A 24,975-nucleotide genomic window follows, 5' to 3' on the forward strand; every position below is an offset into this window, starting at 1 on the left:
AAAAAAGATATTATTGTAATCATTCAAGTTCTTCATATATGTCACATGCTATTTGCAATTTCTGTAATAGAAATGATCATAATTATAATGTTTGTCCTATTAGAAGAAATCATATAATGACTATTAGGGCCATATGGGTACCTAAAAATCTTGTTTATTCTAATATTAATAAATAAATGACCCAAAGAATTTGGGTACCAAGAAATAGTTTTTAGATAGTAGATGTTCAAGACACATGACGGGAGACAAGATTAAGTTCTTTGATCTTAGATCTAAAGAAGAAGGACACGTGACATTTGGAGACAACTCAAAAGGGAAGATCGTGAGAATAGGTAAAATTGGTAATGAATCTTCTCTCATAATGGAAGATGTTCTACTTGTTGAAGGTCTAAAACATAATCTTTTGAGCATAAGTCAATTATGTGATAAAAGATTTACAGTTACTTTCAAAATGGATAAATTCATTATTTTGAATGATCATGATTGTAATATTTGTTTTATTGCTTTTAGAAGTAACAATGTTTATACAATCGATTTTGAAAAAATTACTTCACAAGATGCTATTTGTTTTTCAACTCAAAATGAAACTTGTTGGCTATGGCATAGAAGACTAAGTCATGCTAACATGAAACTTATTTCCAAACTTTAAAAAATTGATCTTGTGAGAGATTTACTAAAGACAAATTTTCTTAAAGATAAAATTTGTGATGCATGCCAATTTGGTAAATAAACAAAAAATTCTTTTAAAACCAAGAAATATATTTCCACTAATAGACCATTCCGACTGATACACATGGATCTTTTTGGACAAAATAGAGTTGCAAGTTTAGGAGGAAAATATTATGCATTTGTTATTGTTGATGATTTCTCTAGATATACTTGGGTCATCTTTCTTACTCATAAAGATGAGGCACATAATGTTTTTACCATGTTATGCAAGAGAATTCAAAATGAAAAGGGCTATACTATTTCAAGTATCCGAAGTGATAGGAGAAAAGAGTTTGTTAATAAAAATATTGAAATATTTTGTGATGAAAATGGTTTTGTGCATAATTTTTCTGTTCCTCGAACTCCTCAACAAAATGGGGTAATAGAGAGGAAAAATAGATCTCTTCAAGAGATGGCCAGAACAGTGCTCAATGAGAACAACTTGCCTATTTATTTTTGGGCCGAAACGATAAGTACTGTATGTTATATTATAAATATAGTTATGTTAAGGTCTAAGTTAGATAAAACTCCCTATGAGTTTTGGAATGAGAAAAAATCCAACATTGGTTACTTTCATATATTTGGATGCAAATGTTTTATTTTGAATGACAGTGATAGTTTAGGCAAGTTTGATGTAAAATCTGATGAAAGTATCTTTCTCGGATATTCTATTAATAGTAAAACTTATAGAGTATTCAATAAAAAGACTTTGACTGTACAAGAATTTATGCATGTAGTATTTGATGAATCTAATTCTCTACTCTCCAAGAAATCTATTGATGAAGAAACAGGAGGTATAAATAATATGAAAAGTCCCAATCTCAACAAAGAGAACACAATAGAGGAAGTTTAACATGGAAACATCAGGAAAGATCATCAAATTTAATATAAGATGCAACCAAACAGTGAAAATTTGTGAAAGATCATTCAGTTGAACAAATTTTGGGAGAACCTTCACGAGGTGTAAGTACTCGATCATCTTTTAGAAATATTTGCAATCATATTACTTTTTTTTTGTCTCAGATTGAATCCAAAAATATTGATGAAGCACTTCTTGATGAATCTTGGATTCTAACTATGTAAGAAGAGTTGAATTAATTTGAAAGAAATGATGTTTGGACACTTGTTTCTAGACCCAAAAATCATACTGTTATTGGAACAAAATGGGTTTTTAGAAACAAGAAAGATGATTCCGGAATCATTACTAGAAATAAGCCTCGGCTTGTAGATTAAGGTTTCAATTAAGAAGAATGAATCGATTATGATGAAACATATGCACCAGTCGCAAGATTAGAAACTATTTGAATGCTACTTGCATATGCTTGTTATAAATATTTCAAACTTTTTCAAATGGATGTTAAATGTGTTTTCTTAAATGATTTTATAAATGAAGAGGTATATGTTGAACAACCTCTAGGTTTTAAAAATTATATTTCTCCAAATCATGTTTTCAAACTCACAGAAGCACTATATGGACTCAAATAAGCTCCTAGAGCTTAGTACGAGAGATTCAGTGGTTTCTTGATTGAAAAAAGTTTTTCAAGAGGAAAAATCGACACAACTCTTTTCATTAAATATGAAAATGATGATATTCTTTTGATTCAGATTTATGTTGATGATATAATATTCGGTGCTACTAATGAAAATATGTGTCAAGTTTTTGCTAAAACTATGCAGGAAGAATTTGAGATGAGCATGATGGGAGAACTTACATTCTTTTTCGGATTGCAAATTAAGCAAGCAAAAAGGAATTACTGAAGAAGTTTGGGATGGAAAGTGCTAAGGAAATTGGAACACCAATGAGCTCATCAACTAAACTTGATAAAGATGAATCCGGTAAGCTAGTTGACTCGAAGATATATCGAGATATGATTGGTAGCCTATTATATTTAACAGCCAGTAGACCAGATATTATGTTTAGTATGTGCTTATGTGCACGCTTTCAATCATCTCCAAAAGAATCACATTTAATTGTAGTTAAGCGCATTCTTAGATATCTTAGTGGTATAATTAACCTAGGGTTATGGTTCCCTGAGCACACATCTTTCGATTTAATCAGTTACACAGATGCAGATTATGTTGATTGTAAAATAGATCGAAAAAGCACTAGTGGAGCATGTCATTTCTTAGGTCATGCACTAGTTTCCTGGTTTAGTAAAAATAAAATTCTGTTGCACTATCTACTACTGAGGCAGAATATGTTGCTGCGAGTAGTTGTTGTGCTCAAATTCTCTATATGAAGTAACAACTTGAAGATTTTAAACTCATGTATAATCACATTCCAATCAAATGTGATAATACAAATGCTATAAATCTTTTAAAGAACCCAATACAACATTCTAGAACTAAGCATATTGAAATAAGATATCATTTTCTTCGAGATCATATGCAGAAAGGCGATATAGTACTAGAGTTCACAAACACACACGATCAGTTAGTAGATATTTTCACAAAACTTTTACCAGAAGATAGATTATGTATGATCAGAAGAGAAATAGGTATGATGCATGCTACGAATATCTCTTAAAAGATAGACCAAAGTCAATAAAAATAAAGAGAGATTTTTTAAATACTTTTACATAAACTTGAGATTCTTAGCCTCATTTTTGAGACGCTCATTCTCTTCATATAATATCATGTCATTCTTATCCATGGGAACCGGCAAGCGGGATGAAGAATCTAATAAAGATTTCAACTGTTTATTCTTTCTGTTGAATGATTCATTCCCTTGTGTGAGACTCTTAAACAATTCGTTGAAGTACAACAATTTTTTCTTTAAGCTTTTCAACTTCATGATTTCTGACTTGTAGCCGCTGAGAAAAAGCAACATTAGAGGAGGAGTAGCGAGTCCCAAGACTCACCAAGTCATAGATAGTATCGGAATCTGACTTATTAGCCAAATTATTATTTTCTTGTTACAACATGGTACCAATGACAGCTGCAGAAATGATAGGAGGTTGAGGTGTAGAATGCCTCGTGGATGAATCCAGAGGAATGTTAGAAGAATGAGTCATTGAGAAAAGAATTGAGAGCTTAAAGCGAGAATGTTGAATGAATGCAGATGAGTTATAGAGATGAGAAGAAAATTTGATGCGGATTGGATGAACTTTAAGACTGATTTTATAGATATAACATAAAGAACAAGACAAGCTATCATCCAAGTCAAGGAGAAATGTGATTTTTTTTATCGATCGGTGAAAATGACATTTTTTTAAAAACTCGGAACCCTCAATCTCGTTTGTCAACAACATTAGGCGATTTTTTTTCAAATCTCTAGCCACACTTGTCGGGTCACGAACGGATCTATTTTTTCAACAATCTACAGTTTCTACTAACGCATAATTTTCTTCAGTCCATTTACTTGTTGATGATTATTTTTAATGATGCCAAAAGGGGGAGAAGTGTTATACTAGAATATTAACATTGTTTGAATTGCTAAACTTGTTATATATGCTTGGAATTATATTCATACTTTTACCTGAAAAAATAACGCACATTCTCAAGGGGAGTTTAAGTATTAATACAAGTTTCAAGTTCTATCAAGTTTTTGTCATCATCAAAAAGGGGGAGATTGTTGAACCTAAGGTTTCAAGTTTTGTATAATTATATATCTACACATGGATTTTAATGATAACAAATGAATTCAAAGAACAAAGGAGTTTCAAACTTAAGTTGTCTATATAATGGAGTCAAGCATATCAAGGAAACAAGCATGAGCAAGAAGGGAACAAGTTCACATTAAAGTCATAGAGTAATATTGTAAATCTCTTAAAAATTAGAAATTAGGATTAAGACTCAAAATTAATATTTCATCATAAAACATTAAAATACATTTTCCACATGTGCATGAATATTTTAAAAATTAAATTTGAAAATTTTGAAAGATGATTGATTGTCATCTTTCACATGTGCATACCTTGATTAAATGGTTGAACTTTGAAAATATTAAAGATGATTGATTGTCATCTTTCACATGTGCATATTTTATTTGAATATTTTCAAAAGTGATTGATGCTTTTTTTGACTTATGCAAAAAGTAGATGATTTTGTTTGAAAAATTTGAAAAGTAAAGTGTGATCCTTTTGTCATATGTCAAAATTAAAAGATTAGGTTCGAAGTACTTGAAAAATGAATGATGTTGTCTTTGACAATTGAAAAAGAAGAATCTTTTATTTGAATTTTTTGAAAAAGTGAATGATATTATTTTTGACATGTGAATCTTTTTAAATTTGAATATGAAGTCCCATATGCCTATAAATAGATCATTTGAGAGTTTTACATTTACAATACTAAGAGCATACAACATTCATTCAAAACTTTCATTCTCTCTTCTCTAAGCATTGAGTCTTAATTCTTGTTCATTTTGAGAGATATAGTTTGTATTGTATTGTTCTTATTTCACTCATTGAAGAGTGTTTTCTGATAACGTACCCACTATCAGCTCTTGTATCAGTAAAAGGATGTGCATAACCCTTGTACGTGTAGAAAGTGTTCTACACAAGGAATAGTTGAATCACCACGTGTAAGGTGATTGCAAGTGTAGAGGGTGTTCTACACAGATCCTTTGTAGCGGTGTTGTTTAAAGGTGTAATAGGTTTCTATCTCCACCTGAATGAGGTTGAGTAGTGAATTTGGGAATTCTCAAGGGATAGCTTGAGGCGAGGATGTAGGCAGTGGGGCCGAACCTCGTTAACATACTGAGTTTGCTTCTCTCTTACCCTTACTCTTTATATTTATTACTATTTCGTATTTTTTTTATATTTTATATTGTATATTTGATTTATAATTGTTATTTTTTTTAATACAACTCAATTCACCCACCTCTTGTGTTAGTCATCTGGGCAACAATATCCCATATAAGTTTCATAATCATAATAATTATCAAGATATGGAGATAGAAATTATACCATGATTAGGGAGCTGAAAATGTTGTGTTGCTATTGCCCGATGGTTTCGTCATGCGTGTGTTGTACCTTGTGGTTGTCCAAGGTAGTGGAAAAAGGCAAAGGGATTATGGTGGAGGCTGGCCATGGGCGATGGTGTTGGGCTGAGGAGTAGAGGACCGTGATGATCTCAGTTGGTGGCTGGGAAGCTTTGAGATGGGGAGGCGGTCGAGAGAAGGGTTCTGTTGGGGGAAAGAAACCACGATGGCTCGTGGTGGTGTTGGGAGAGCATAGCGACGGTGGTGCTATGTTGAATAGAAAGAGAGAGAGATCGTTGCACGGAGAGAGAAGATGCGTGATTTGCAATTGAGAGGAGGGAAGATCAATGGTTGAGTCATGCCTCGGTCCTATTGGGGTGGTTCTCGGTGGCTCATGGTTGGGCAAGGGCTTGTGAAGAAAACCCTAAGGAGAAGAAGAAGAAGAAGAAGAAGAAGAAGACAGAGCGGGAGGGAGATGTCGAGGAAGGTAGAGAGATAGAGGGATTTCGGGCTGGGCATGGAGGAGCAAGAGGCTCCGGTGAAGGGTGTGTGATGGTAGGGGTAGGGGATGACCTTTTTTTTAGGAGAGAGGGGGGGAGGGGGGGGGGGGGGGGAAGATCACCCATATGCATAAGGGAAATTAGCGCATAGGGAGATTGAGGAAAAATAGGAGGGAAAAAATATTTACATATCATATAGACCATTTAGGGCAAATTAATGTTGTCGTAAAAGAAATCTTGGTGTCGGAATTAGTTTTTTCTGTACGTCCATATTATATGTGACTATAATTTTAATTTGATCGTAAAAAATTATTTTTAGCATCGAATTTTTATGTGTCAGAAATAAAACGCGTTACAAAAAAAAGTAAATTTGGTGGAGTTTACATCCGTGGCATTTGTTTATGCGCCGATAGTTATATAAATTTACCGGCGCTTAATATTTCTGCCGGTAAATTTTTTAGATTTCCGGCGTTTAAATTATTACGCCAGTAATAATATTTAGGTTTAGCGGCATTTATAATAATGCCGCCAAAATAGCAATTATGCGCCGGAAAATTAGTAGTTTCCCGGCATTTAGATTGTTACGCCGGTAGTAATATATGTTTTTGGTGGCGTTTAAACAAACGCCAATACATTATTAATTTTACGCCGTTATATTAACCATGTTTGCCATTTATGTGTTGTACGACAAGAATGCAAAAAATTGATTTTTTGCAACTAAATTAAAATTGTCATAAAATAATCATTTTTCTTGCAGTGGATTTTGCGGAGACCAAAAAATGCTGCAAAAACTTAAAATTTTTCCCAAAAAAAAAAAAAAAAAACTATGGGAATCACCATATGACACCATTTGCAATGAAATTTCATGGCAAGTTTAATTTTGTTGCAAATAATATTTTTTAGCATCAATTTGAGCGTCGATGGAAATACTTTGGACCCAAAAATCCAGTTTTAGTGTATATTCTCCAATATAAATTCTCATTGCCAACATGATTAACAACAACGTTTGGAAAGAATTAAATAGAATAATTAAGAACAAGAAATTTCATAAAAATTTACAATATTGTAATATCATGCTTAACCAATATTTCTACCACACCTCTCTGGTCTCTCTCTACGTGTGTGTGTGAAATCAACATTATTTAAAAAAAAAAACTACGTACTAAATTAATTTCATGTTGCTTTTAGCTTAGCTCTCTGAAGTATATGACAGTTTTGTAGCTGTATGCAGATTGCAGCCTGTAGCTTGTTTTACTTTCATGTATTTCTCAAACCTAGCTAGCTTTATTTTAATTTAACTATATATGATCAATATCGTTGCTGGCCGTCGCTGCAATTTTGTACTTTCAATTCGGACGTCAAAAACTTGGCAAAAATTAACCTCGCTAGCTAGCTAGGGAAAACCAACATATCGAATCGATTAACTTGATAGCCAATAATCTTATATATATATATATATATATATATATATAATGATCAGCTGATGATCATCACGTACGTCTCATGGATCCGAAACAAATTTTCATGAATATATAATAAGTACTGATCCTTGCCCCCATGCATGGATCTATTCCTAATTAATTATGAATCATCGCATGAATTTTTATATTTAATTGACGTTGCAGATTCGATATTCATGTATTTCTTTAGTACTTTCAATTAATTGATCTTTAATTACGCGCTTATCATGTATATATATAAGCACACAAGTAATTATTAATTTCAATACTACGATATTTTTAATTGAATTAATGCAATGTTTATATATATACCCTAGCTAGCTGCATGCACGCAAAAGCACATGGTGATCAAGGCATCTGTTCTTCTTTAATTTATTTCCTATCCTGCTCATGATATAATGTTAGTCAAAAAGTTTCTAGGGCTAAAGAGAATTAATTAAACAATATACATGTAACCAGCTTGCTAGAAATATACATGATGACCTGCACATTAATTATAAATAAAATAGCTGTAATTAATTAAGTTTATCATTTTTCTTTTTTATATATTATGATATTTTGCATTCATTAATTTTATTTCTCCGCCGTTTCGGGCCGGTTACCTATAGGCTATCAAGTACTGTACGTATTATTAATAATTTAATATACAAGCTAATTAACAACACGTACATATACTTGTTTTGATATCTTATTTGTCCCATTAATTGAGCCAGAAGGCTAACCGTCGGACTGGGAGAGAGTATATGTACCATTCGGATTGAGCTATTACATGTCTATATATATATATAGGCCACCTCTCTAATTCCATGCACAATGGTACCTATATATATATACATGACAGGATTTATAGTACAAAGCTAAGCTCTCAAAACTCGACTTTCGGCCGAGCGCTTGATCGTTGGAGCCAGTAATTTCCTAATAAACTAAACGTACGTATATATGTACATTTTGATAACAGATGCGGTGTATATATTTAGACTAGATTTGGGTGTGGCCTCACTTGCCCTTAGTGGTAAAGGCGGCCTAAGTCATCACTGCGCCACTAGCTGCAAGCATTGCAACCACAGTACTGTAGAGTACGTATGTATGTGGCTGAGCCTCAGACTTGTAAATTCGAATGTGGTCCAACCGCTGCATGCATGCGCAGATCAAGCGTGCTCAACTTGAGTCAGTTTTCATTGTACACCACCACTGCTACTGTTGTAGAACATATCATGGCCTGGCTTTCTTGGTCTTAGATTGTCTCGATTAAAATATGACATAATAGTGAGATATACGATCTAGGATGAAAAACTACTATGTATAGGATGAAGAGAATCGTTACTTTATTTATTTATTTATTTTTGTCTTCTCCCAGCTTGGTATAAAAGTTTCAGTTGACTCTATGCATGGTTTGTACTTCTGTAGAGATTAAAAAAGAAAAAAGAAAAAAAAAAAAGAGCCTGTTAGATCATCATGCGTCTGTGCTAACATGCATGATGCATGTCAACAATATTGAGGCTCGATCATGAACACGCGTACTGTAACCAGTCACTACTTGAGGAGTTTCACAAGGGTTTGGGGCTCACTGCCTGCCTTGCTACAAACGCTTTTTGGTCTCCTTGTGTGACTGTGTCCACTGGCAAGTGGCAGGAAGCACTTTATTTAAGAGAGAGAGAGAGAGTCCTTGGAAGTATGTGTTCCCTAGCTAAGACGCTAGATGGGGTAGATCATTATTAGAAAGGCGGGAGCTAGCAGCTTGTTAATTGGAAGGATTGCAGAATTCGGAGACAAGTAGCAGTGCCAGCAGCAGCATGGTCCCATTTTACACTGCTATCAGTCGTAGTACTACTGCATGCGCCGTGTTGCTATGAGGAAGCCATAAAAAGGTAATAAAGCATGCAGGCACTGCTGAACACAACCATTCAGCTGATATATATCTATCTCTAAGTGTACTGTATCTGTGTTTCATGCAACTACATTCTCCATTTATGCTCTCTCTCTTCTCTCTGAATAGTCAACTCAATGCTTTGAAGGCCGAAAGTCTTTTGGTTGAGGATCGGAGGGGTAAATCTTATTGAAGCACGTGCTTCATGCGGCATCACGCCAAGTCAAACAGAAGACAGGTCGAGCAACTGCATGGAGGGTGCGGGGCTTGCGTGGGTGACTTAATTTTAAACTAATTTAGTTTAAGAAAATCCCATGTATATCTATGTTGCAATTCTCCTAGCTTCTTCTCATGGATTGTAGGTTGTCTTTAAACTGAAAAATTGCTTCATGAAATCTTTGACGGATCTTAGAGAAACGTTTTCCAAAATGGCCGGCCTGCTTCGGCAGTCTCAACATTAATCGAGAAAACTATTCCTATTGAGATTGGATGCCATTTATATTTTAAGATCGACATCAGCGACATCCAATGCTCTCCTCAAAGGCACTGCATGCAGCATGCGTTGTGTGCTATGTGGAGGCATGCATGCATCTATATGATCTATATATGCTTTCAGGCTGGGTGGTAATTAATCTTAGGTTCTTCACTCCCTCTATTCCAGATACTATGTTATTAGAATTACTTGCATGATTAGAAGTTTTTAAATTTCAATCGTATGATACTCTATGATAATTGTTGAAAATTGGAAGGTAAAATCCATTGGCCATAGATGTTAAAAATATACATGGGTTAAGAGAATATAGAAAATAGCTAGCTTATGCTATCTGTGATTTTTTTAAAACAGCCATTCTTTTTATACACGGGTCTTAAAGTAATATGAAATGATTAATATGAAAATTATTATTTTCTATCAAAATGAATATATTCTTATTATTATAAATAGTCATTTTCATTACAAATAAATCGTTATAAATGCTCTTTTTTCTCATATAAAACAAACAAAGAATCCGTCGTTCAATTTATCCACCTCGTTTTGAGGTAAAGCTTATCTAACAATGAGAAAACTAATAAACAATTAGTACTCCACGTGCACTTAACATTTTTGCACTTACAAATTGGACATCAACATATTTTTATATATATAAAATGGTTATCAAACGAAAATTCTTGTTTTAACGGTTTTTATTATTTTTCCGTTAAAGCTAATGCCATTAGTTGTATCAATCGTGGTAAAGTTAATGTTTGCTGCTTTATTTCGGCCACTAGCTTTTATTTTGGTAGACGTGCATGAATCATTACTCACTCAATAACTATTATACCATCCCAAGGCCAAGTAGTAGTGACGTGTACTCTTTTGTCTAGTAGGTTTTATTGTCTTTTTTGTGTCAATGTTGGAATATCAAGTATTTACTCTCTCTCTCTCTCTCTATTCCAAGTAAATGCTGTGTAGTCTTGTATCTATAGGTTTTATTTGTCTTTCTATGTCAACGTTGGAATAACAAAAGTCTCTTTACTCTCTCTCTTTCTTTTTTTCTTCTAATTAATTACGTAATGCAAAAGTATCTCCATTCTCTCATCTCTCCAGCTCTCTCATTTCTTTCATCTCTCTCTTTCTTTTTTTCTCTCTTCATTAGCATGTTCTCTAGATATAAAGTCAACTTTAGATCTGTACCGAAGAACGCCGGATAGCAATTCTTTAAGGAGCAAGAACTGGTCTTCTTCACTACAGTTTGAGTATAAATTTTGGATTTTTGGTTTTTTATTTACTTGTGATAGATCACGAATCTTCTCTCTCTATCTAATTTTTTTTTTAATATTTCAAGAACAATTACGAATCTTCCAAAGTGATAGTGATGATCTGGGAGGCCAAAACAGAAAAAGTGACGAGTGAGAAAGAGGGAAGATCAAGAGACAAAACGAGTGAGAAAATGGAGGAGCTGGTCATGGGCTTACTGAGAGGATGCCAAAATGCAACGCTAGAGATTAACGGTGACGGTAGTGGCGTCTAGGCAACTTTGGCTCATAGAAAGAGTATTTTCTCTACTTTGGTTACTAAAAAAGGGGTCTTCAGTTGCTACGAGATGGAGTCTAAGGTGTGGAAGTAGTCTCGGTGAAAGGGGTAGTGAATGGAGATGGGTAACTGGGCTATCCGTGGTGGATGAGCTGTAAACAGAGAGAGAGTTGACGACAAACTGCTCACCGAGAGGGGAGCTGAAAAACAGTACTATTGAGATGGAGCTAGAAAACCTCACGGTGTTGGTGGGTTACTGGACGATGGCTGGGTGATTCATGGTCTGCTTGCCATGTGGTGAAAGCTTGGTGATGCATGGCTAAGTTTCTGAGAGGGGAGCTGAAAAACAGTACTATTGAGATGGAGCAGAAAAGCTCACGGTGTTGGTGGGTTACTGGACGATGGTTGGGTGATTCATGGTCTGCTTGCCGTGTGGTGAAAGCTTGGTGATGCATGGCTAAGTTTCTGAGAGACTGGCAGTGGTTTTTCGGTGGCTAAGATGTCGTTAGATACAGGTCAACAGGCCCATTTTGTTATGTAGGTGGTTGGTTTGGTTTCAGGATGAGTTTATGAAATTGTAGAGTATGGAGATGGAGGCTTGAGCTGTGTAGAGTAGTTCGTCTGTGAAGAAAAACATTCAGGGAGACTATTAGGGGAAGCATCAAAGAATGTAAACCAACCACGCCTAAATTAGGGACAAATACAAGGCGTAAAATAGGGTTTGAAATAGAGAACGGTTTGGTGTGAAAGAGAAGCTGGTGAGGCTAACGGGAAGAGAACATGGGAGAGAAAATAAATGCATGTTATTCGGCAAATTTTAAGGAATATTAATTATATGAAATCATGAATTGTGTAACTTTTCTACTCGTTTCGAAAAGAATAAATAAAAGATAAAACTACATGAGAAAGGAACTTGAGAGGAAACCTGCATTCTATTGAAAGTTATGCTTATAATGTTTTAGCATGGGGCAAGAAAGTGAAGGAGAGGTGAGGGCCTTCTAAAGATAGGAGTGACTTATATTTTCACTTTGATCTTTTATATCTTTTCTTTTCCCCACTTCTCACATGTCATTATTACAAGAATTAGATTTTCTACGGCATAATTTTAATTCCATCTACTATTTTCATGTTGAAATATATACTTTGAAAAATTTTAAGGATTATATTTCTAACTATTCTAGTTTTAAGATGTAGTAAATAAATGGCATGGAGAAACCAAGATAAAACAACTATTTATCTTGTGGTTCTCATCTACTTAATTATCATCTACTTGAGAAAAAAAAAATGAAAGCATGTAATTATTTATCATCTACTTAATTATGATTAACTGTCAAATTTTTGATGTTAGAAATTATATATATATATTTTAAAAGTATTACATTATTAATCAAAATTTCTTTTTTAATAAAAATAATATTAATTCTTAAAAATAATCGTATAATTAAATTAGGCAAATGTACTTTAAATGTTGCTTTCATCTAATATATATATATATATATAACCTAGTATATATATTAAAAGTTGAAATAGCAAGATTACATACGCTGTAAAGATTCTAACAATAAGGGATTTGATAGAGATTAGCATTTATTCGTTCTTATAATTTTTCATTTAAAACATTTTCTACAATTTAGAAAGAAATATAATAAACTCATTCATACTGTTAATTTTAGAGTACTACTATATCTACAAAGAAATTATACAAAACAATTTATGCTGACTACAACAAACCATATTAATTTATAAAATTGTTTCGTGATTAGAGTATTTTCTTTAATTCTATTATCATTCCACACGTTTTTCTTTAATTGGCACCCGATGTGAGAGATCAATACACACTTTCAATATTGACAGCATTTGTGATGGTACGTTTATCTCACTGAATTATAAAATTGTAGAGTGCTTCAGCTTGTCTGGCAAGTAATCCAAATCCATAACTCGGATCTCAGCCACCTTAACTAACTTCGCCCGCACCGGATACCGTTTCCCGCCCAATATATTCATTCATTCCCTCACAAAGTCCATCACATTTCACTTCTCTCTTTCCCCCTCTGTTGCGCAACACTGACACTCACGAAGACGTTTGGAAATTCCGTTCTAGAGGCTTCCTCCACTGCAGCGAAGATGATTGCGACTCTTAAGTAAGTCACAGAGCCTTAAGACTTCTCCCTCTTTCGTTTCCATTTGATTTCCATTGCATTCAGTCCAGGCCATCAAAAGCATCGTCGTCACATTGATTTGATGTATCTGATGTTTTCTCAGAGCCGAAGATCAGAGCCAGTTGCAGCTCGTCGAACGCGAAGCCATCGACGACGAAGAAGACCTGTTCGAAGCGATCGACAAATGTATGCTCAGCATTATCGGCCTGCTTCTGTTTCGTTTCGCTTAGGCTCTCTGTTTCTCTGTTTTCCATCTTTATTTGCATTAAGTTCCCTCCATTATCGGATCGATTGGCTCTGTTTCATGTTCATGCTAGGAGTTGAATTTGAATTTGATTTTGCGAGAGTTCCAGAAGTAAGACAGAACAGTACTTCTTGAATTTCTGTGTCCACTGGAGAAAAATTGTTCGCACTCTGTTGTGACGAAATATGAGTGACTTTCGCCATATTTGAATTCTTAAGCGTACTTGACCTGAACTGAACGAAACTGAGCTCCTATTAGTGTATATCACTCCTTAATACTTTCTATTCAAAATCTGTCAATCTATGCATTTTCTTCAGTGATTTCTCAGGGAATCAATGCTGGAGACGTGAAGAAGCTTCAAGACGCAGGGATCTACACCTGCAATGGCTTGATGATGCACACAAAGAAGGTATATAAATTAATTTAAGCCTAGATCAGTGTGAAGGTTTTATTGCGGTTTTGTTGGACTGATCTAGTGATGTTTCTACAATTTGCAGAACTTGACGGGAATCAAAGGCTTATCTGAGGCGAAGGTCGACAAGATCTGTGAAGCTGCTGAGAAGATTGTGGTTAATGCTCAGATTTTCCATAATCTCTGTGATTGTGTTTGGACTTTCATTTTGGTTTTAAATGAACATATTGAAGCGTTTCATACGTGAACTTTGGCTTTGGTGACACTGATGCTGCTCTTTTGTTTCTCCTTTCAGAATTTTGGCTATATTACTGGAAGTGACGCTCTCGTCAGAGTAAGTCCATAATTTTTCCCGCTAAAAGTCTCACTTTCAAATAATGTTACGTTCAATTATTTTTGACATTGATCCCAACTAATCCTCATTTTGATTATAGAGACAGTCAGTGATCCGCATCACAACTGGAAGCCAAGCCCTTGACGAACTCTTAGGCGGTAATTCTTTGCTTCCGAGATGTGTTCACTTTTTGTGCTCTTGTTATTATATAAAACAAAAGCTTTGCTGTAACTGAGTTGTGCGTATAATTTGAAAAGGTGGAATTGAAACTCTGGCAATTACAGAAGCTTTTGGGGAATTCCGGTGAGAATATGGCATCTTATTGTTATTCCTAGTGGAACTTGAAACTTGAAATACTCATTTGCCTTAATAGAACATCTCTATTTTTCAGGTCTGGGAAAACACAGCTTGCACATACTCTATGCGTTTCTACCCAGGTTCCTTTCTCATCAAGCATGTATTCTTTGCCGTATTGAAGTCCATGTTAGTGGCATTATCTCAAGCATAAACCAGTAAGCAAAGGGGCATAACAGCAGACAAATTTGGAAACGATGCTTGCACGCGTCAGTGTTCTGGAAATATTAATCATAGAGACTCACAGACAACTTGTCAAGTATGAGTGCCAAATAAATAAATTATAAAGTTTTGAGTGCAGAATTGAATCCTAAACTCATGACCACAGCGCTCCCTTAGCTCGATCAAAAGTTAGCTACTGTACAATAAGTTCTGTTCGGCAGTGGCTTTAAGTTAACATGCACTAATAATAATAATCTTGATGGAATAATCTCAAAATATAATGTTTTTATTTTTTATTTTTTTGAATCATCAAGATATAATGTTAAGCCTAGCTGATTGTGCATCCTGATGATTCGCTGTTAAATGTGGCAGCTTCCTACCAACATGAGAGGAGGGAATGGAAAGGTCGCCTACATCGATACGGAAGGAACTTTGTATCCATTTTGTTTGACTTTCGTTTTAACATCTGATTGGCATTCTTTGTTCATATTCAATAGGATTAATCTAACCAAGAATGTCATCAAAGTGCCCGTACAGTTTTAGTTTGTTTTCTTCTCAACTATATTCACTCGCAGCCGACCTGATCGAATTGTAACTATAGCTGAAAGATTTGGCATGGATCCAGGGGCTGTCCTCGACAATGTAAGCTTCATTTATTCCAATATACCACCTATAGAACTAGAAATGCATTTATAGGAGCTAATAACGTTATTTCTGTAAATGTATAAGATCATTTATGCTCGTGCATACACGTACGAGCATCAGTACAATCTGCTTCTTGGACTGGCTGCAAAGATGTCTGAAGAACCATTCAGACTTCTGGTGAGTTTTCTCTGAAAGAACCATTTAATGATACCGTTAGTATGAAGCTTGGAGAGTTGATATCTACATGAATTCGTTGTTTGTCAGATTGTGGATTCAGTGATTGCCCTCTTTCGAGTCGATTTCACAGGAAGAGGAGAACTTGCAGAGCGCCAGGTTGAACTCCAGAAAATTTCTTACGATGCCTATAATCATTTGATTTTCTATCCTTTGGTCCTTTTCCTCTTTAGCGAGATAAGCCATTTGTCATTTGCAGCAAAAACTGGCACAGATGCTCTCCCGGTTGACAAAAATAGCCGAGGAATTTAATGTTGCAGTCTACATGACTAATCAAGGTAGTCCCTAACCACTTTGAGAGATCTTTTGTGTGCTCATTTGTTCTTAACTATTCTCATCTTGGCTAAGCTAGATGACACACGATGCATCATGCAATCTCAAACAACCTTATCCGTTTTCATAAAGTGCGGCCCTTCGAGGACTTCAGCTTTTTGGTTCACGAGCAACTCGATCTCCATACCCAGCACTGTCGAACCCTTAGCGAGCATTATAAATTGTGAATCCCAAGCATTGTGGCTCAAGCTAATAACATACAAGAAGTTTATTGCTGAACCATATTATTGGATTGTTGGATGCAGTTATAGCTGACCCAGGTGGGGGAATGTTTATATCAGACCCAAAGAAACCAGCAGGTGGGCACGTGCTTGCTCATGCGGCCACTATAAGGCTGATGTTCCGGAAAGGTAAAGGAGAACAGCGTGTCTGCAAGGTGTTCGATGCACCAAATCTACCCGAGGCTGAAGCAATATCCTTCCTACATATTATACTTCTTCCGTTTGATTTTAAATTGCCTGGCCCGTCCTTCAAGAAAACTAACCCTAAATTTCTCATCACTCTGTTCATGTTTTTCAAATCATGCAGAAACCTAAGAAAAAATGTCATTGTTGAGAAGTTAATCTTGACCAAATCACGTATTTCAGATAACACCAGGGGGAATTGCGGATGCAAAGGACTAAGCTCAAGGCCTTGCTGTAACTCCGAAGAAGGCAACATTAAGGAGCCTTTACATTTTCCTGATATCTGGTTACTCTAGTGTAGAGATGTTAAAAATATATGCAGTAACCCGTTGGTTCTGAGCCCTAAAAGCAGCATCGAAGTGCTTTAGGCTTTAGCTGCCTGCCCTATGCTAGACCTATAGAAATATCATAAATCTGCTAAATGTGGAAACTTATTCAAATACAACGGCAGCATAGAAATATACTAGAATTCAGTGCACTTCATTATATCATATCAATCGAGGGAGTCGTGTCTGAACAGGAAACAAATCCCACGTTCAAAAGCAACGAACATTGTGATTGGTACATAACTGTAACAAAAGAGTGGAACATATCATAATCCAATCTACAACATACCATACTTTGGAATGCCTTCCTATTATTCCATGTTTTAAGCCATATCCTGGCTTAGTTCTGACATCAAATATGTATAGCATCATATAATCATGTCTCAGTGCTGAAAGTACTAACACCGCTTTAAAGTTAAGCACCCATTGAAAATTTGAAACATTGAAGTCATTCAATGTGAGAGTCGATGACAAGGAAAAGACAGACTAAAAGCATCGGAACACCCTCTACTAACAACAGACTTGCTGCGAAGGGAAATGATATTCAGATTAGTAGTTTGAGGACCAGTTGGCAGCACTCCCAACTCTGGGCATGCCAACGGCTTCCCTCTTAGACTCTGCGTCCACTGTGAATGTTGCACCACACACCTGGCCGGAACTGTCCACCCTTGGCACTGGCTTCACCTCATTAAGGGGGTGTTCAAAACTCCTCAAGCCTTTGGAGGAAGTGAAAAAGCATCCTTTGTAAAACAACGGAAACAGATAAATTAGCAATGATGCAGTCATGTCCATACAGTAAAATCAAACTTCCCCAGAAATAGTCTATAGTAACCAAAATTTCATGCAAATTAAAACAGGAAAAACAACAGAAAGCAAGTCTTGAGTTTCAAACAATGAGGTAGATAGGGAACGGGGGATGATAAAAATGGGAACCAACAGTATGCAATGTAGACTTTAATGCGTATCTTACTAAAGCAATTTGAAATCGCCCACATCCCCGTGTTTCTTCTATTTTGGTCCTAAATCGTCTAGCAAAATATCTCAAAGCCCACATAAGTTTTTCTCTTGCATTCCATGCCAATATTTGTTGTCATCAGGATCATAGAAGAAAGTAATAGAGGAGCTATAAAGAAATAATCCACCATTCACAACAATTTTCCTAAGGTGAAATAAACTGCTTTTCCATGATTATATACCTTTAGGAAATGGTGCAAAAGATTTCCCGCAGCCCTTCTTCACAGTTTCATCATCATCTGAAAGAACAAGATGGCCTTCAGAATCAGTACCCCAGAAGAAGGGAACACTTCCATCAGCATCCTGTATAAGCAGAAGGCAGAATTAGCTCAAGTAAAGCAGATGGCGATCAGTACAAAGAAAGGTATAAGAATTATGTGGGGCCCATAACATAGAAGCATAAAGTTTTAGGAAGAAATGTATACTCACAGCAGCTATAAATGCAGCTTTCGAAGCACTGTCATAGAGAATGAAGGCAAACTTCCCTTGGATATCTTTCACAACCTGATCAGCAGGATAAGGACCACGGTCTCTCAGGGTTCTGTAAGCTTCTATAACAATGACAACCTCATTCGCAGTTTTGTTCAACCCATATTGTTGCTTAAGCAGAGCAACATTTTCAATGTGGCCTTGAAACAAGCAGAAAATGTCGTCCACCACAGCAAACAATCTAACAGCAAATGATGTGGAAGATCAACAGTGAATTAGAAGAACCAACAAAAAAGAGAGCATCATCAGAGAGAAAAAAAAAAAAAAAAAAAAAAAAAAGGAAGAAGGAAAGAAATAGAGAGAAAATAACACAAAAATTTGAGCGAGGATAGTTCAGCAGAAAATTATCCACTTGGTTCTTCCATGGGATATGAAGACAGAACTCGGTGTTTTGGAATGTAATGCAAAATCACAATACAAGTCAACAAGACCAATGAAAGCATTATCTATAATATATAAATATAATTCCATATCAAAAAAAAAAAAAAAAAAACTTAGAATCACCAGAAATGTAATGTTTGTTCATTCAAAAGTTCCTATGGATTGCCAAAATATTTAGAATAATTAAGGTGATCATAGCCAACTAGTTGGATCAGTCTTTTGTTTTATCTCAAAACCATTACCGAGACAGCTGAAACTAAAGACAAAATAAGATCTTTACATTTGGATTACATGACATTGTAAGATAGACATAACCTGAGATATAATAAGTCAGACATAAAATATTGATTGAATAAGTAAGTTGATAGAAACCACTGATCAAATAAGATAAAAATGATTCATTCATCAATTGGGTTTGTGGGCAGGTCCTGTTACGAATAAAATCTAGAAAAAAAAAACCAGAAAAACACTAAATTTAAATATTTAATAGCAACAAATTCGAAGCAAGCTTCTCATTATTATTGTTCTTTAGTAATATTTCTGAGGTACCAAACGAAGCATTAGCACTTGCAGCTGCAACTCACTCTATTCAATTAGAAGAGCTAGCAAGAAGGCATTGAGATCTGTGAAATAATGCAAAGATCTTCAAAATTCAGTTACCAAATGTATGTATTAGGAGGGAAAATGTAACTCTACGAATCAAAAATCTCAAATACTACGCTTCACAATAAAAAAAATTTGATTGTCCTTTTGTCACTACAGATGAGGACGACATTTATTTTGACACATCGAACAGGGACCACATATAAATATCAAATAATAAACATTCGAAAATAAATAAATATCTATAAAATAAAGCTAACGTGTAATTGGTCCCCAAAAACACAAAGAAAACTATAGATGAAAAAAGGCAAAAAAAAAAAAAAACAAACGACCCAGAAATTAGCATAATCGGATCAACTCCAAATAAATTGAAAAGAAAAGGAGGATATGTTTACATTTTTTGAGACGGTTATGGTGAAGATGTACCTGGGGAGGAGGGGGTTTTGATTGTTGAGCGAGTATGATATGAGGCCCTGGGAGCCGAGGTTGACAGTGACAGAGCCGGGGTGCGTCGAGCAGAAGTGGTTGACCAGAACCCCATCTTTCAGAGCCAAGACCGGGCCGGAGTGGGGGCTATGCAGAGCCTCGGGGCTCTTCGCCACCGATTTGTCAAAAACTGCCAGCATTTTCCTCCAACTTTCTTGATCGTCGATCCAATGCAGAGAGAGAGAGAGAGACAGAGAGGGTGGCTGCGTGTGCGTGACTGGAAAGTAAGGAAAATGGGGTTGGTTAAACACGACTCTTTGAATTGGAAACTTTCGGTTTCCGATATTGCCCCCTTCTCCTTTTGCGAATTGGACATGGTTTGGACACGGCTTTTTTTTTTTTTTCTTTTTTTAAACAAGTTTCTACTTTCAGCAGGCTTTATTAATTCAAAAATTCTATGTGCAGTTATTTTTATGCACTCTTTTGTACATTCTATTTATGTATTCTTTTGTGCACTCCAATGATATGATTGGTTAAATATTAAAAAAAAATTAATTTATCTCTCTAATTGAAATTGGATAAAATCTCAGTTTATTATTTTTTTTAAAAAAACTCTATTCGTGTACGACAACAGCTTCCCTATAAACTCTTTGTATTTAGATATGGGCCTGTGGCATCCGAGTTTCTATTCCGAAATAAATCGAAATGGGTAGAAACATATTCTCATTTTGAACTAACCTGTTTGGCTAAGTAATATGTAGGAGTAAAATAATTAGTCTTTTTTTTTTTAATGTAATGTTTGACTAAATCAAGAAAAATAATAAGTGGGGGCTATTTATTCATTTAACCCTAGTTGTTGTTACTAAGGTGTCAATCATACGGTATTTATAGTACAGTTGGCCACAAATTGTTCAAAGGTAAGTTAGACCTTATAAAGCGAGACAAGTGGTACGTTTAACATGGTTTATAATTTTAAGATATTAATATCCCCTTTATATAGATGATAAATGTGTCACATTTTACCTAATAGAATAAGAGTGAGATGATAATATAATGTATAAAATATATAACTAGGATATATATAAATATGCGAGCGTGTGAATGTATATAGTCTCTTGCTTTACAGAATTAGATGGTTCCATTTTAGAGAAAGATAAATGCATCTTGCAAACCATATTAATTTTGATCGATCATAAGCAGCGGTTCGGCCCCATCGACCTTGTTGCTTGAGCACCATACCGACGAGGAATATAGTACCTACCCATCATCATTTGTATCCTCATTATCTATGATTCATTCACAATAAACATATTCAAGAAACAAATATTAATTTTTATTTTTATTTTCACTTTCTTTTTAAAAAATAAATTAACTAGGAATTAAGCTAAGTTAAATCAGTCTGTCTCAAAACTCTTGTACTTGGGAAGCAATAAGTCAATAGTATAAACCAATGCATTTCGCACCACAAAAGGAACTCAACTATAAGCCTCATTTTGTTGCTAAGCAGACATTTAAATTAATCAGACAACTCAAACTCGGTTGTATGCCACTGATTTGCTGAAAAGCTGCCGTATATAGATGACTTGTAGAGCACTTGCAGCGGCCAGCAAGATGTACCCTCCAACGGTGTAGAATAGAACTCGCTTTCGGGTGCTCTCATTTGCTAAAGAAGAAGCAGAGTGGTAAGTAATCAGTTCATTGTTGTTGTGTTCCCCAACATCATAAAATCATGATGAAATCTCTTTTTTGATGAAATATCCAGAAGCATTAAACAAGAAGTGCATTGAATATGAGTAGGAATGATCTAAATGATGGATAAAATTGACGAACAATCTAGAAAGAAGGCAGTGTTACAAGCAACAAGTTATATTCATCAAAGATGAGCATGAATACATTGACCCAAACACTCTCCACCAGACAACCTGCTTGAACATTGCTACAAAATATTTATTTTTATAAACATATCGTGATCACAGTGACCAATGTAGGTTTACTTGATAGATACATATAATCAAGTAAACAAACAAAGCAGAAAGATAATTCTTTCCTTCCTTTTTTTCTTGGCATGTTGCTTTCCTTCAAAGATTAAATTCCATTGCCCTCATACAATTATCAGAAAGACCATAATTTTCTTTTTCTTAAGTGCTTTATGTTGCGCTTAGGATGAAATTGCAAAATTATTACACAACCATGCATAGGCATGGACATGCAGAAGAGAAATGCTATACCCACTTGGATGAAGAAACCTATACTTGTTCAAAAAACAATTAAATAGATTGTTTGTTAATATGGGTAGACAACCTACAAAGGATCAGACTAGTTTGTGTGTCTGTGTGTCGAGTAACTTACCCATAGTTACACTATTGAAAACTTGTTTTCAAATAAATATTTTTGCTTATCTAACATTAGATCAAATGTTCTTTACACAAATGCCAAATTTCACAACAATTGGATGTAATTTACTATAAAATCAATAAACTTAATTGTTTAGTATGTGATTCCCAGCAAATTTTGGAAAACATGTGGATTTAATAAAATACTATTGTATCAGAAAGCTCTTGGTGGTATGAGTCTTTTTAAAGTTACACTAGCTTAGCTTGAACCTAACCACATCTTCATATTCCCTGCAGTACTTTGTACACCTATAAAACAGATACACAGGCATCTTGCATGTGGGAAATTCCCATGTCTGATTGGTGTCTGTCACAAAAGATACACTAAACTCTGTCCAGGAATTAGGTATACCTCTAGAATTCCGAGAAAACCACAAAATGACATTTATATCAAATTGTGATCATCATTTCAATTCATGGAAAATAAAACTACTTACTACGGCGATGCCGAGCATCACGTGATTTCAAGTACTTCTGCTCCGCTGTAACAGACTCCAGTGCCTCTCTCAGTTCAGCGATTTTAACGTTTATTGGGTTCAAATGTTCTGAAAAGAGACACCATATAAAGTTATAATGGCAGAACATAAGGAATTATAAAGGATATATCGGCTCCTTAAGCAAGTTGCTTGGGCTATCAAAGGTCAAGTTATTTCTTGCCACAATCGCAACGCAGATTTGAAAATACATGGATGATGAAAAGAATATCAGAATCTGCTAATAGAAACATATTGAGAGATTTTAACATACCATCTTTGGCCAGGTCATGCTCATTGGGAATATGGCCAACGTGTATGTAGAAAGAAACAGTCTCTGGTGTCGAGTAAGAATTATGAAAACAGAATTTATACATTCCGCTTCGTGGGGCCTTAAACTCAAACTTGTCCCCAGATGTTCCCTTCAGAGTGTGCACTATATTACCAGCTGGAGATGTCACCTGCCCGACACCCCATAATTAGGACATATAAACAACTAATTCAAGACTATATAGATATCTGTTATCTAGTAAATAGATATAATCCTCATGCCTAGGACTAACAAACAGTTCACATTTATTAAGTATCTCTTTCTTAAATCATTTCTGAAAATATTCAACTTTCTACAAATACAGCCAAGGGCATATCTCATAATATCAGTTCCAGCTACAACATGCAGGGTGAGAAAACTATGACATGCGGTGCCATTTAGGCACTATTTCTCATTCACATGTTTTCTTCATTTATGTGCCAATTTGTTCCTCATGTGTTTCTTACTTCCTTCAGCTCTGTTTAGAATTATATTTATTTTTCATCCTTTCTAATGTTTTTATTAGGTTATTTAGAAATGAGAAACAGCGCAGCATTAGTTGAAAATCAAGCTTTTTCGATATTTTAATTCTCAGATTAAAAACACGCACATTTATCTTTGATTCAACTTTCTACAAATACAGCCAAGGGCATATCTCATAATATCAGTTCCAGCTACAACATGCAGGGTGAGGAAACTAGGGTCTGAGGTGCCTATTTAGCCACTATTCCTCATGCACATGTTTTCTTCATTTATGTGCCAATTTGTTACTCAATATGTTTCTTACTGCCTTCAGCTCTGTTTAGACTTATAGTTACTTTTCCTCCTTTCTCATGTTTTTATTAGGTTATTTAGAAATGATAAACAGCACAGAATTAGTCGAAAATCAAGCATTTTTTTGGTATTTTAATTCTCAGATTAAAAACATGCACGTTTATCTTTGATTTGGCGAAGATATCAGGCAAATGCAGCATCCGGAGTAATGCACCTAAACTGAAGCTTCAAACCAAAAACTCCCGATACAGAAGGAAATGACATTGTGACACAGATCATTAGTAGACGTTGTATTATGGCTATTGAGGAATACAGCAGCGTGAACAAGTATGACCCTTTCTTCTATTTACAGTAAACGTTACAAAGAATTCACAATCGAATAGCCATAATCATCATCTACTCGGAGCAAAGAATCAAACAGGGAGAAAATAAGGGTAATGATGTCTCTTAAAAAAATTGAACCACACTGACCTGTACCTAACCCACCTCCCTAAAATCTCGTAGCAGGGATTCGGATTTTAAGAAAAAACGAAACATAACGTGAAATCATATCATTTAGCTCCAATTCCTCATAAAAGAAAAAAAGATCCTTCACACAATTCTCGTTTTTTTTAACAATAGACATCTATTGTTTTCTTCAAATCCGAGAAAAGAGTGGGGGAGAGAGAGAGAGCACAATCAAACACCAATCACTTAGCAGAGAAGAAATATTGAATGAGAATTGCATACGGTAAAATCGATGCCGGGGTGATCGGAGCTCCAGAAGATGTCGTGGTCGACGACCACGAAGTTTCCAGAGACGGTGTCGCCCTCGTAAAGTACATACTCGTAGACGCACTCCAAGTCGTTGACCGTCACCGACAGCGACGAGATTCTGCCAAGGAAGCTAAATAGCACCAGAAGAACCCTTAACATCCAGATCTTCATCGCCCCTCACTCTCTCTGCCCCCTCTCCAATTTTTTCCCCCAATAAATTCAACCTGTGACAGATTTTGAAAGTTGAAGAGGACTATCCGAACGCGTCGATACGGCACCGTA

The 24,975-nt window shown here is 35.4% G+C and overlaps 3 protein-coding genes across 4 annotated transcripts; 1 reads left to right on the forward strand and 2 right to left on the reverse strand.

The window, feature by feature from the left end:
• Positions 1-13,155: 13,155 nt before the first annotated feature.
• Positions 13,156-17,226, forward strand: LOC122300756 (meiotic recombination protein DMC1 homolog). 2 transcript variants are annotated; one of them, XM_043111630.1, is made up of 15 exons: positions 13,156-13,608; positions 13,730-13,812; positions 14,199-14,279; positions 14,368-14,439; positions 14,578-14,616; positions 14,717-14,774; positions 14,874-14,919; positions 15,008-15,053; positions 15,505-15,566; positions 15,708-15,774; positions 15,862-15,954; positions 16,042-16,110; positions 16,211-16,289; positions 16,590-16,756; positions 16,923-17,226. In XM_043111630.1, the coding sequence occupies exons 3-15, from the start codon at positions 14,262-14,264 to the stop codon at positions 16,965-16,967; spliced, it is 861 nt and encodes a 286-aa protein (XP_042967564.1). In that variant the 5' UTR covers positions 13,156-13,608; positions 13,730-13,812; positions 14,199-14,261; the 3' UTR covers positions 16,968-17,226. The 2 variants fall into 2 exon arrangements, with proteins under 2 accessions (XP_042967564.1, XP_042967563.1); XM_043111629.1 differs by having other exon boundaries at positions 13,158-13,608; positions 14,188-14,279.
• LOC122300757 (stem-specific protein TSJT1) lies at positions 17,208-20,285 on the reverse strand. The gene is made up of 4 exons (XM_043111632.1): positions 19,988-20,285; positions 18,518-18,758; positions 18,271-18,391; positions 17,208-17,814 (listed from the first exon to the last, which is right to left on the reverse strand). The coding sequence occupies exons 1-4, from the start codon at positions 20,185-20,187 to the stop codon at positions 17,624-17,626; spliced, it is 753 nt and encodes a 250-aa protein (XP_042967566.1). The 5' UTR covers positions 20,188-20,285; the 3' UTR covers positions 17,208-17,623.
• Positions 20,286-21,298: 1,013 nt separating this feature from the next.
• LOC122300758 (transmembrane emp24 domain-containing protein p24beta3) lies at positions 21,299-24,917 on the reverse strand. Its single transcript, XM_043111633.1, has 4 exons — positions 24,667-24,917; positions 23,128-23,314; positions 22,818-22,925; positions 21,299-21,650 (listed from the first exon to the last, which is right to left on the reverse strand). Exons 1-4 carry the CDS (start codon positions 24,862-24,864, stop codon positions 21,517-21,519), a joined length of 627 nt encoding a protein of 208 aa, XP_042967567.1. The 5' UTR covers positions 24,865-24,917; the 3' UTR covers positions 21,299-21,516.
• Between the last annotated feature and the right edge of the window lie 58 nt (positions 24,918-24,975).

This window comes from Carya illinoinensis, chromosome 2 (assembly GCF_018687715.1).
Source record: "Carya illinoinensis cultivar Pawnee chromosome 2, C.illinoinensisPawnee_v1, whole genome shotgun sequence".
Classification (NCBI taxonomy): Eukaryota; Viridiplantae; Streptophyta; class Magnoliopsida; order Fagales; family Juglandaceae; genus Carya; species Carya illinoinensis.